Source organism: Microchirus variegatus, assembly GCF_963457635.1.
Source record: "Microchirus variegatus genome assembly, chromosome: 1".
In the NCBI taxonomy this organism is placed as follows: Eukaryota; Metazoa; Chordata; class Actinopteri; order Pleuronectiformes; family Soleidae; genus Microchirus; species Microchirus variegatus.
In genome coordinates this window covers 3,321,600-3,335,189 of record NC_139802.1, presented here as the reverse complement: position 1 = coordinate 3,335,189, position 13,590 = coordinate 3,321,600, and the positions used below count along the sequence as shown (strand labels likewise).

The 13,590-nt window shown below is 40.8% G+C and overlaps 1 protein-coding gene across 1 annotated transcript; it reads left to right on the top strand.

Annotated features, from left to right (window-relative positions):
- Positions 1–632: 632 nt before the first annotated feature.
- arnt (aryl hydrocarbon receptor nuclear translocator) lies at positions 633–13,301 on the top strand. The gene is made up of 19 exons (XM_083900131.1): positions 633–950; positions 1,590–1,683; positions 1,815–1,859; positions 1,955–2,005; positions 2,854–3,067; positions 3,257–3,470; positions 3,558–3,660; positions 3,767–3,832; positions 3,957–4,042; positions 4,181–4,257; positions 4,744–4,878; positions 4,971–5,045; positions 5,614–5,765; positions 6,618–6,681; positions 8,759–8,955; positions 10,423–10,612; positions 10,898–11,075; positions 11,148–11,284; positions 11,373–13,301. The coding sequence occupies exons 1-19, from the start codon at positions 914–916 to the stop codon at positions 11,454–11,456; spliced, it is 2,199 nt and encodes a 732-aa protein (XP_083756257.1). The 5' UTR covers positions 633–913; the 3' UTR covers positions 11,457–13,301.
- The last annotated feature ends 289 nt before the right edge of the window (positions 13,302–13,590 follow it).

Genomic DNA, 13,590 nt, shown 5'->3' with positions numbered 1-13,590 from the left:
TACAATAAGACACAGGACCTTGGACAAGTTCTTTTCTTCTTTTTTTTAAGGAATTGAAATGGTGACCATTGATATTTTTTGGTTTTCTGTTGTTGATCTGACAGCACAGGGACAGTAAACTCATCATTTGAATGTAAGTCGCTTTTTGGGGGGATGTGAAGAAAGGGTTATTGATCAATAACAACGACAATGTGTGCATTTTACTATCATTTGATGATTTAAGAGAAGTAATATTCATATTTATATGAACATTTAAAAAAAAAAAAAAAAAAATGCTGGCCACAGACTTTCTGACCACAAAATAAAACAATGATGATCTTAACACTATAATTTGACAGTTGGAATATAATGACAGAAATTAACTTAACAGATAAAGATTCAAATTGACGCAGTGGCAGAAACTATCGCACGAACTAAAATGTAGACAAAATTGGATAAATAAAACAAAACACACACACGTGTCATGTATCTATAGTAAAGGAACACTATAATATGAGGAAAAACAAAGCATAACAGGTGGTACCACACTGCCCCCGGTCGGCGGGGCGGGGCACAGCATGGATTTCCCAACATTTCTCGCGTCACTTGTATCCGGTTGCAGTCAGAGGAGAAAAGAAAACACAGCAGACAGCTTGGCTCTGCTAGCCTCGATCGCCATCTTAAGCAGAAGCGGGGCTTTAAACCGACAGAAAGCTGGGGAAAAGGCCTCTGGGGGAGGAATAACGCTACTCTCGCCTTCGTTTTAAGCGCTCGGGTTGCTCTTAGGGAGCCCCAGTCGTGCCTTTTGGCGCTTATAAAACAAAATTAAGTCGTAAAGGGAAATCTGCAAGGAGCTGGTTAGCCTCTAGCTATTTGGCGAGGGGAGGGGTGGGGGGTTGTGTTTTTTTTTTTTCGCAGCCGAAGTTGATTGTTTATGTTATTACATATGGACATGTCCTCGGCGAACCCAGGTAAAGTGCAATGAAATTCACAGCGACCGTTAGCCACACTGTAGTACGAGACTGTCGCGGGGTTTCGTTTGCTTTTGTCGCGCAGAGCTGAAACGGGACACTTTCTAAACATAGCGTGACAACATCGGCTAAGTTAGCTTAGTAGCAAAGCTAATACCTCAGCTAGGCTTTCTTGTTATTGCACAAGTGCTGGTTTGGCGATATGCTAACGACGACTCGGTAACTGTTGGTGTGGTTCCCTTAGTCTTATTTTATGTATACACGGCAGCAACGGAAAACAAAGACATGTTTAGTGACGTCAAATCGGCGTCTGGCTGGTTTTTGTTTATATGCTTGTTTTTGACGAGTAATCCGCCGACAAGATTGGTATCGCTGAGCTAAATGTAGCTCTACCGGCAGCTTTATAGCCGTAGCTGTCAAGGCGTCATATAATTTACAATCACGATTTAAGAATAGTTGGTGTGTGGCGGATATAACGCGCTTATTGATATATTGCGAAATTAACGTAGCGTAAGAACTGAATATTAAGATTTGAGCGTGTGCTCCAACGGTATGTTTAAGTTTTACAGTGTCTGACACAATAGGAAGTCACCTCTCTGTCTCACTCTGTTTCTCTCTATGTGTCTGTGATATTTATAGAGTTACCAGACCCAAATCTGGGTATGGGGGCAAGTGGGAACCAGGCAGGTGGCGGAGCTCTTGTGCCAAAGGGGACCAACAAGAGACGAGCTGTGTACGTGTGTGATTCTGTGGCAGAGTTCATGTTGAAATGTCATAAAAAGCCATACCTTCACTTTGGTGTTGGACACATTTGATTGAGAATACTTATGTGAAGCTCATCTGTGTTTATCTTCTGCACTGCAGGCCAGATTTTGATGACGACGACGATGATGGCAGCAAGTTGTTCAGGTACATTTATTGTCAGATGTGGTGCATTGCTGCTGTGACTGCACAGATTTGGGTCGTTGAAATAACAAGCAACGATTTCTGTCTTTTTTTCTCAGGTGTGACGATGAAAGCAGTGGCTCCAACAATGATAAAGAGCGTTTTGCGAGGTAGGACCATTCATTCAAGCAGATAATAATATGTGTGAGGGGTGAAGGGAGGAATCATTTTGATGCAATTACCTCTATGCTGCTCTCCCTCCTTTCAAATTCTTCACTTTTACACTTAATTGCTTCCTTTTATTATGGTCTTTATTTTTTTTCCGGTGTTTTAGTGGGCTGGTTTTATTTCTAGGTTTTTGGAGGAAGATCAAAGTTTTGCAGATAAGGAAAAACTTGCCAGGTATGGCCTGTGCCAATGTGGAAGGATCCCTCTCCGACTTATATCTATAGCGGTATTGAATGCACTGATTTGCACTGATTAAATTTCCTGCTGGGGACCCAGCACATTGTTATTTTGACAGCACAACATTAGCGGTATATTTTGCAGCTCTTTGTGTCCGTTATGGTGCCTGTCAGAATGTTGTGCTTTTTTTTTTTGCAAAGACAAATTGTTGTCTGATTCAAACCACCACTCTGATATGTGCCACAAACTGCTGTGTGTGTCAGGGCCTTCTTTCCCCTTTGAGCAACTGTCTGGTCTCTATTTTCTCCCCCTCTCAGGACACCTGACGGGTCCTTCTCTGTCTGCACTTGCTCTCTTTGTCACACTGACTGGACTTGTAAGACCAGGCTCTCTTGCTTTCTCACTGTCAGTTGGAAATTACTGACTACATCCTTTTGTTTTGCGCGCCCATTACATCTATTCTCTCATCTCCCATCTTTTTTGCCTGTTGGCATATGAACATAGCAGGATTAACTCCAAATTCTACTCCATGTCATCCACCTACCTGTTTCCCCCACCTTGATCCTTCCTATCCTCTCTACCTTTGCCTTCCTCCCTGATTTCCTCTCTACAGGGAGAACCACAGTGAGATTGAGAGGCGGAGGAGGAACAAGATGACCGCCTACATCACAGAATTATCAGACATGGTGCCCACTTGCAGCGCTTTAGCACGGAAACCAGACAAACTAACCATCCTACGAATGGCAGTGTCCCATATGAAGTCCCTGAGAGGAAGTGGCAACACCAACGCAGATGGCTCATACAAACCATCCTTTCTCACTGACCAGGTATAAACAACCCAGAAAGGGAAATGTAGAAATTGAGAAGTAAGTCATGTATGGCTATTCTGAATTTGTAGAAGGTTATGTTTTTACACTCATACCGGAATATCAAAGTTTATGTGTCTGATCTAAGATCCGTGTTCAGCCATTGTTGCATTGCATTTGCATAACTTTTTTGATGACCTCTATCTACAGGAGCTCAAACACCTCATCTTGGAGGCAGCCGATGGCTTCCTGTTTGTGGTGTCGTGTGAAACTGGCCGTGTTGTTTATGTCTCAGACTCTGTGACACCCGTCCTCAACCATTCGCAGTCTGATTGGCTCGGCTCTTCCCTTTATGATCAGCTACACCCAGATGACACAGAAAAGCTGAGGGAACAGCTGTCGACAGCAGAGAATAACAACACGGGTAGACGATCTACTATCTGTACATGCTGTAGACGCATCCATCCCAGTACACTAATTATTAAATTCACTCCCTCATTTGCCTTCAAAGGGAGGATGTTAGACTTGAAGACGGGAACAGTGAAGAAAGAAAATCAGCAGTCAACGGCAAGAATGACCATGGGAGCACGTCGATCATTCATCTGCAGAATGAGGTAAACCGCTGCTAAAGTTATGCATGCATCTTAATGCTTTTTTTTAATTGATGTGTGTGTGCCAGGATGCATAGATATTCATGTGGTTGCCTGCTTGTGTTTACAGGTGCGGCACGTGTCCTGTGGAGCCTTTGTCAATGAACAGACTGAACTTCCTGAGGAATAGAAATAGGTGAACACGGCTTAACACATTTTCTTCTGACGATCTGTTTTGGAAATTTGGAGACCACGGCACATTAGCACAGTAGCATGTTGTTGGTTTTCAGTGCATTTTATGATTTCTGTCTTAACCTCAGGAATGGTTTGGGTCCAGCCAAAGATGGAGAGCCCCAGTATGTAGTGGTCCACTGTACAGGATACATCAAGTCTTGGCCCCCTGCAGGTAAAGCCAATCACTTTTAATGGGGTTTGCATATTTAGCCATCTCTGTTGCATTTGCATCATATTTTATGGGCCTTTAAGGGGTGAGTTAGACTTTGTTGCCCACTGTGAACACTCTTTGTGTATGTTTATGTTATAGGTGTATCACTAACAGATAATGAAACAGACAGCACTCAGGGGAGTCGATACTGTCTTGTTGCCATTGGGAGATTACAGGTAAAATGGATCTTGTGCATGTGGAGAAGTATTTCATTTTTTGCTCAAAGAAGCTACAATAATAAATAACATATTTTGATTTTTGAGAGTTGTGTAGACAGGAAAGCAAATGTCTTTAATTGCTGTGGTGTCACTGATATTTGTCAGTTTAAATCAAAACATTTCTACGATTAAAACTAAAAAATATATTAATTTTGTTGAAAATGGATAAGGCATTATTTTATGTTCACAATCCAAGCTCTTATCTGCAGTGTTTCTTGATATACAGAGTTTCTAAATCACAGATGGTATTTAAACCTATTGAATAAAAACAAAAAAACTAGCGATATTTTGTCCCGAAATCTGAAACGTACACAGTGTGATTGTAAAAGACCTGTTTTATTTATTTTCACCCACATTTGAAGCCATTAAATGTCATGTTGTTGCTCAATATCCTCAGCTGCTCATTATAGCCTGGAATGCCTTTTTTTTTCTTTTTCTCTTCAGGTGACATGTTGCCCTGGAGACACAGACATCAAAACCATCAGTGTTCCAGTAGAGTTCATCTCACGCCATAATTGCCAGGGCCTGTTCACCTTTGTAGACCACCGCTGCCTGGCCACTGTTGGCTACCAGCCACAGGTAAACACCGTAACTGGTGGAAAATGTTTCACATCCAGACATTTAATTTGTCCGAGACTAAAGGCGGTTGTGTTATCTGCTGCTTGTGACAGGATCTATTGGGTAAGCACATTCTGGAGTTTGCTCACCCGGAAGACCAGGGCTTATTGAGAGACAGCTTTCAACAGGTATGACTGTTGTAATATACACACTTTTTTATTATTTTTCTTCCTTGTCAAACATTTGTTTGACTGAAGTCACAAACACAGCATACCCATGTCTGTACAGTTTTATAAGAGCTAATGTAGCCTTGGGTCATTAGCCTCCAGTCGAGATGTAGAGAATGCAGCAGAGTTTTTTGTAACTACTTCTATTTATGTCCAAACCCTTGACTTTAATACAACTTGTAATATTCATTTTCAGCTGTTACTGACTCAACTTAAATTGAGTTTGTCGGTAAAGTATTGCTGTGACATAAATGCTGTCAAATTATATCTGAGGCTGATCCTAAGAAAATGCTATAAAATTAAAATGTTAAATTTTTTCACAGCTGAGGAGTTCCCTGATCAATTCACATTTATGCCATGAGGAAAATGGTGTCGAGCTTGTCTTTCTGTCAGTTATTTAATGTTGTCCAGTTAGGTGTGTAACCAGGCGTCTACCAGTATTTCTAATTGCTTGTGTGCAAATGCACTGAACAATGATTGTGTCAACACAGCATTATGAGTGTTTGGCATGTTGTACTTGTGTCCTCAGGTGATGAAGCTGAAGGGCCAGGTTTTGTCAGTGATGTTTCGGTTTCGCGCCAAATCGAGAGAATGGATCTGGATGAGAACCAGCTCCTTCACCTTCCAGAATCCTTATTCAGAGGAGATAGAATATATCATCTGTACCAATGTCAATGTCAAGTGAGTCGTACTTTGTAGATCCAGATTTTTTTTTATTTTTTTTTTATAATAACCAATTTTATAACATGATTTTTTTGAAGTTTCATTGATGGGGAAACTCCCTGTTTGACTGCTTACCCAAATCCCCAATTCCACTTGCGTTACCAAGATCCCTTTGAATAAACCACAGACTGATCACTCTCTCCCTACACCTCTCTTCTGCACCCATATCTCATTGTGGGGTAGTAGAAACTCGACTCAGGACCCCCTTACTCCCATCTCTTCCCCAGGGGGCTTGCTGCCCCCTTCCCTGGGTCAGAGCAGCCCAAGCAGCCCTCCTGTAGTGCTCAGCCCGGGGCAGGTGGCCATCAGGTGAGACCAGGCCTGACCTGACTATTGTTCCCCTGCATGGGACAACGGGGGCTACTTCTTCATGGGAGACTACTGCTGTTTCTAGCAAACTATAGACCATTTCTTTCCCCCCATTTCCCACCCTGAGGGTTTCTTCTCTACATGGTTGTTTCCTTTATTTTCTTGTAGCGTTGGGAACATAGAACTGTTGTCTTACTGTATAAGAAGCATGTTTTGTAGTGAGTAGTAAAGAGGTTGGTTTTAAACAGGTGGTGGAGCATGTCAATGGTGTACAGTATACATTTATATCACAGGTCTTTTCTCAGCTGAAGCTTTGTCACACTTCCTCTCCTGTACCCCTTTCTTTTGTTATGTTGCCATGGTGACTGGTGGTGGGTTGATTGCTGTTTTATCAGCAGGTTTTTTGGGATTTCTCACTCAACAGTGGAGGGCAAAATGAGGCTATTTTAATTCAACGTCAAATTAACACTCTGTCTCTCTCTGTCTCCTTTCCTTTTCCAGGCAGTTCCAACAGCAGCAGCAGGCTGAGCTGGATGGAGGCGGGGCTCCAGACAGAATGTATGAGGTAGGACCAATTAGCCTCTCACAGGTCAAGCCACATATGTCTACAAGTTCACGTGTATAAGCCCAGCCTGATTTGAGAAAATGCAGCTGATGCAATTTTTTTCTTCAGTGTTTTATACTTTGCTGCAGTGATTGATCAGGTCCATTTTTATCTGAGTGACCACTGCATCCTTGTGTGTCTGAGTCAGTGATGGAGTTGCGTTAGTAATAAAGTTACAGCATTGCCCAACTGAGTGCCATGTAAATGAGGGAGTTGTTAGAAGAAGTGTTGACCATAGTTATGATTTGATTTTTAAGATTTACTTTCATATTCATATTGCAAATACGGATCCTGAACCTGTTCACAAACCAGAGCTCAATCAGTACGACTACGTTGACATGTTGCTCTGCAACCCCCGAAGAACACAAATGTCCAAATCAGTTGAATGAACATTAAATAAACTAACCCCTGCCAGTACAAAGTCTGTATCAATGCCCAGTGTGTAAACAGAATAGATAATTGTCCAGAGAATTCACAGTGAGCGAGTGGGTGGTGGTGACATTTCTGTTGTACCATATTCCCACTGTTCAAAAAAATATTTTAGACCAAGTCTGAACAGGTTTTTCACCAATGTTTAAACTGCATTAAATCTAAGGTCAAATGCACAAGACCTGGGTAAACACACTAATTTCTTCTACGTCTGCTCTATTTATTTTTTTTTGCCAGAGATGCACTATTTCCAGGTGATTTCTGGCCAGTAGCATAGCTGTTAGCATTAATGTTTGTAGTGATCCTTACTTTTTGAAACTTTGAACAGTGCTCAATATCATTTATTCCACCAGACAATCCCCTAAATGCTTGATTTAAAGAGAGGTCATAGTAAATGATGCAACATTTATCACTGAGCGGGTTTATTATTCCTGCTTGCTTTACCCCTGTTCCCCCCTCTTGGGTTAGCCCTCAGAAAAAAGCACATAACGAACAGCTTTACTGGCTATATTAAAATACTGCATTTACTATATGTCAACACAGAGAGCAATTAAGAAGTAAACTGGTAAAGGTAGAGTATAATGCAAAAACATCACTGATATGCTGAATGTTATAGTTGAGAAAAGTCTCACTTTCATTTATTGATTATACACAAAAACAGGGCAGGATGTAAGATCTAGGATAAGTATTTGTGGTTCAGGAAAACAAAACTGTATGTTGGGAAAGTTCCATTGCCACAGCTTCCTTGTGATTGTTTTCCGTTTACAGGAATTAACAGGAGCAAACTTTAGACTTTTTACCCTTTTTTCTTTATTACTAGTTTCATTACATGATGATACTGGATGACATGTAAGATAGATAGTGATTGTTTTTTTTTTTTACTTTGGATCAAAGCTGTCCTAAATATAAACATACCAACATCTGAAGTCATAGAACTGTGATTACATTGTCCCTATTGTTAGGAAAAAACAAAGGTATATCATTAATGGAATGGAACAACATTGTACTTCCTGTGAGGAAGTACAACAGAGTAATTCATCAAGTAAACATCGAGTACTCGATGGTTGGAGTAAAACGCATCAGTTTACAGCCTCACAGAATTATTAAGCAGTCACAAAATAGAGAAGGTGTGTTTCCAGATAATTGTCCTGTAAGGATATTTGTGGTGTAAATAAAAGATGTGTCAATGTTTTCTCTTTTCACACCCGCACAATAATGTTTTTTTAGACAAATGCTTGTGGAAGGTGGTCCAAGTGTCACATTTGTTTGCACATGTGGAAAGGAACAAAAAAAAAAACTAAACCTGTTTTATAATTCTATTTTTATTTTATGCTGGGATTTTAAATGTGCTTATATGTGGCAATTATTAGCTATTTATATAAATAGGTATATTTTCCCCATACAGGAGTTGTGTGGGAAAAGTTATTAGTTCGTGTTCATTTATTATAACATTTAAAAAACAATTAGCTGTTCACATGTTAGATTGTTTTTTTACAGACATGTTGGTCTGTTTTTTTGTGTTTAAGAGTTTGATAGTCACTTATGATTGCATTAAAAATGCCATTAAATATCCTTTTGATTGCTCACTAATAATTGCGTTGGTCCTCAGATGCCAGTCCAGCCGGTGCAGCCGGTCACTGCTGCAGGTCCTGACCACAGCAAGACACTTGAGAAGCCAGAGCTCTACACATCCATTTTCCAAGGCCCAGATCAGACCAAGAACATGCCCTCCACCTCTGCTCCTCCAACACAGGGTTACCCTCAGGCCAACAATTTCACTGGTGGTCGGTCCACTGATGCTTACAGGTATGAAGTCACAATCTGTTTTCATCCAGGAACACCTGGGTCTCAAGCTATCACACTGTCGCTCTTGCCTAAGCCTCTCAAAATGTTGCCCATTGTCTTGCTACCAACACATCGACTTCAAGAACTAACACGTTAGTATATCCCAATCGATCAGTGTATATGTTCATTTTGTCTGACCTCTTTCTCGATCTTCTGTTTATTTTCATATGGAAACATATAAAGGACTTATTGAGCCTTTCTTGGACAATGAATATCTATTACAAGATTAATTTTAATCTCTTGTACAAACAGCATGAGGTGGCGCAGAATCAAGAGTTTATCTGTTCCTGTCCTTTAGCTTGTGATCTTAAGATCTGACTTAATTAGGTTGTGCTGTTACCCTGAGATAACACATTGAAATCCGGAAAGACACTGGCTTTATTATCCACTGTCATTTATATCACCGTTCACAGTGACTCCTGGCTATAGTGTGAACTTATAAACTACAATACATTCTAACCTGCTACCTGGTTTGTTAAATGGGTTTTGCTTGTCAAATCACAGCAGACAACGGCACAGTCTTGTGTGATATTGGTTGACTTGTACCAGCATGGAAAAATCTACCCTGAAGTTTTCCCTCATGTAGAGTTTCGGGGGAAAGGAAGGTTTCCCACATGTTTAAGTGGGCGCAGATGCTGCTTTTATTATTGTTCATGCAAAATATAATTTAAAGCATGTACAATATGTTTCCAGTAGCTATTACGCTTTCATTCATTTTTCTTACTGCTTAAGAAGGAAAGGGTTTTTATGGCCATTTCAAAAACAGTTGCTCAAATGCTGGATAATGGTGTCAGTTTTTAATCTTCAACCAAGTAAAGCCCAATTTATACTTGACGCAGAGCACTCTGCATCGACGCAGAGCCTGTCGAAGAGCCTCTGCGTTGTCTCCGACTGCGCAAAATATTTTTAAGTGTCCGTCACTCCGTCAAGGGACAACGGAGACGGCAAGAGCTGCGATTGGTCCTCAGGACAGGCCGAGTTAAGCTGCTCTGTGCCGGCTCACAGTGCGCACCGAGCGTCCACAGAGGTGGAGCTGATCACCGCCGACAACGTCGCTGCCAAACTATAAATACGTCATATCTTAACACACACAGCACATGTTTAGACTCTAAATGGCCAATTTCTGGCCTCAAATTATCTTAAAACTGTGTTCCGTGACACAGAAAAGTGAGAAACGGCCACTGTTTCAACAACAACAGTCTTTCTCTCTCTTTCTCTCTCGGACGCCATTGCTCACTGTAGCCAGAAGCACAACAACCTTGCGTAGCGACCCCCACTGGTCGGGCGGGAAATTGCATCGCGTATCCGTCACCACGACGCAGAAGTTTGAAGGCTCGAGGCGTCTCCGTGGTGACGCTGTCTGATAACGCATAACGCAGTCGGAGAAGTATAATGTGGCCTTAACACTCAAATCACTCTCCTCTGCAGGCCAGTCAATATGACTCCACAGATGGCTCAGCCAGCCCAGTCAGCAGGACAGATGCTGGCTCAGATGTCTCGTCAGAATGGAGCCCCACAGTCCGTTACCCCCTCCAACACCGTCAGCCCCCTCCATGTAGGACCGACAGGAGCATGGCCAGGAACTGCAGTTGGAGTGAGACCACAATTTAATAACCAGGTAAACCGATGCAATGGGGCACATGGTCTAATTTGTGAAAAAAAAAAAAAGTATATACCTATGATGCCATCATATGCGTGTGCTACACATGACCCCAAGTTGCTCCTGAAGGCTGTGCCGGCCGCATATGAACGGGTATGAAAGACGTGCGATAGAAAGGCGCTGCATACGTTGTATGAATGTATGAGTGAGTGTATGAAAGACAAATCTGTAGTGTAAAGCAGCACTGAGTGAATCGTGCTATATAGATACAGACCATTTACCCTTTCTTTCAACCCGAACCAGCAGGTGGCTCCCCAGGCAGCAAAGACCATGTCTCCTCCGTTTGTCCCCATGGGAGGATTTGGAGGAGGCTCTTCAAGCTCTTTTGGCCAGATGCCCACAGGTGCTGCTCCCACCACCACCAGTGGCGCCGACTACCCGCAAATGAACGCTCGTGCCAGCCTCAACACGAACGGCTATGGTGGGTTGTGTGTGCGTGTTATCACATAATTTATATGCACACAGCATCTTACCATTGTGTTCTCTGTTGCAGATGGCTCCCAGTCTGGGGCTCAGTTCCCGTCTCGAGCAGCAGAGGCAGTGTGGCCACAGTGGCAAGGCCAGCAACACTCGCAGAGTAACGCAGAGCAGCATCCTCACGCTCAGGGCAACCAGCAAGACATGTTTCCTGTGAGTCACACGTGAGCTTCCCGTTCACTTTAATCTTCCTTTTCTCTTGTTACTTAAAATAAATCTTTGTCTCCGTTATCTGTTTCAGGATGTGTTGTCTATGTTGGACCAGCCTGCCAACTTCAGCAGCGATGACTTTGAGATTCCGATGTACCCTTCCTTTAATGAGTGACCTGGTCAATGCTTCTTATGCTGGTCCATCCCTTAGTCTTCTGCCGTCACTTTTCTTATATTTCGCTCTTGTTAACCTGTTTTCTTCCTGCTCCTGGGAGTAGCACTCTTCCCTTGCTTTGCATGGCTTACACTGCACTGCCACAAGCCAACTGAAGATGGGGGGGGATTTATCTGAGAGCAGATATTTAGGAGAGGAAAATCAAGGATTTGCTACTGACATAAAGGAATTTATTTTAACAATATTCCAGCCATTATAAGAGCTAGCACTGCCCAAAGCCCAACAGCCCATGTTGTAGATATGTGATATATACATATATAAATATATATAAATTTATAAAAGCGCACAATCACAAAACTGTTTTTTTGGATAGAGTGCACAATGACACACACTCGAGTTCTGACAAACAGGAAGTAAACACACACGCACAAACAAAGGCCTTTTGTTCTAATCTACTCAGGCATTGATGAAGAGTGTATTTAGCTGTTTTATCCTTTAGCGTGTAGACTAATCAATCCAATCATTGATTAAAACTCTCAGGAAATTGCAGGGATATACAGCTTTGGTGATTTGAAAAGAACATTTCAGCTGTGGCATGCAAAACACCACTTTCTGTGCTCACCTCACTCGGTTTTTAAACCCACAGCATGTCTCTGCACGTCGGCACTGCTTTAACGGAGCGCTTTTAACATGTGTAGATTTATAATGTACAAAAGTGTGTTTATCTTTGTACATTGGTGGCTTCAAATTTTAATAATTTAATTTGTTCTCGAAAGGGACGTGTTTTTTCTTTCTGGAATAATGTTCTTTAATAAAACGGACAGTGTTACAGTGGTTTCATACTGTTGGTCTTGGTGCCCGCTAGAAATTATACTATGTATTTCCTTGCTTACGTACATGCATACATACACTATGCATGTGTGTGCACTGTGTATGTATGTTAAATGGATGCCCACAGTATCATTATCACCTTTCTTTCATACGATCATGGGGTTTTCTGACTTGTTTCTATCATCCTGCATTCACCTGTACCAGGTATGGGCCTTTTGTATTCCTTTTGTAAAAGAAATATAAAAAAAAGTAAATCACATAGCAATAATTAACAAGCAGGAATTGTGTACTTTTAAAGCCATTCTTTATTGTTGTCATAACTGTTTTCCTTCATTAATATTATTTTGAATTGCAGAGATGTGATGGCAATGTTTTGTTTTCATTGAAATATTACCCTCTTTTTTGTCATTTCAAAACTTTTCATGATCACTTGATCTCCATTGCCCACTTTTCTTCTGAGCTGTATCTTATCCATGGATTGATCAGGGTATTCAGGATTGAAATGGAATAATCACAAAGCAAGACAATCTGTGTCTGAGATTTTCCTAAAGCTGCGTTCTTTTGTCCTCTTTTACTGACAAACATTTGGACTATGACTACATTTTTACCATCGAGATCCAGCCATCTGTGTTTTACAGTCAGATTTTTGGTAAATTTGTTCTTTAGAATGTTGTGTGTGATGCAAGATAAGGCTTCTACGTCAGTGTGTGTAATTAGTTATATTTGACCCCTTTGTGTTACAGAGTTGTATACTTTGTGTGTAACGCCTGCACACTTAAATGACACATTCTGTAACTATGTAAACCCCAGTTTTTAATCTTTAAAAGGATGTTGGTGACTGTTGTCTTTGTTGTTGCTGAACGCCTTTTTTTGGTTACTCTGTATCCAGGTTTTTTTTTTTTTTCTTTTCCGATGATGTGAACTTTAATCACTCATTAAACACAAATATATAAATATACTGTATATGAACTGTCAAATGAGAGAATGTTTGGTTTTTGTATTAAATTGTTATATTGTCAGAAATTAAGGAGTTGGATTCTGATTTAAACTAATGTTATTTTATCCTGACATAGATCTATATATTTATGTATATCTTATCTAAATATCTATGTATATGTATATATGTGTATATATGTATATGTTTATATACTATATATGTGTGTATATGTATATGTGTGTATATATGTATATATGTATGTTTAAGTATATATGTGTATATATGTATATGTTTATATATGTATGTGTATATACTATATATATGTGTGTATATGTATATATGTGTCTCTACTATATATGAGTGTAT

Coding starts and splice junctions, on each gene's coding strand:
- arnt (XM_083900131.1), top strand. CDS start 914: ATGTTATTACATATGGACATGTCCTCGGCGAACCCAG. Junction 3,068..3,256: donor CATCCTTTCTCACTGACCAG/GTATAAACAACC, acceptor CTCTATCTACAG/GAGCTCAAACACCTCATCTT. Junction 5,046..5,613: donor TGAGAGACAGCTTTCAACAG/GTATGACTGTTG, acceptor TTGTGTCCTCAG/GTGATGAAGCTGAAGGGCCA.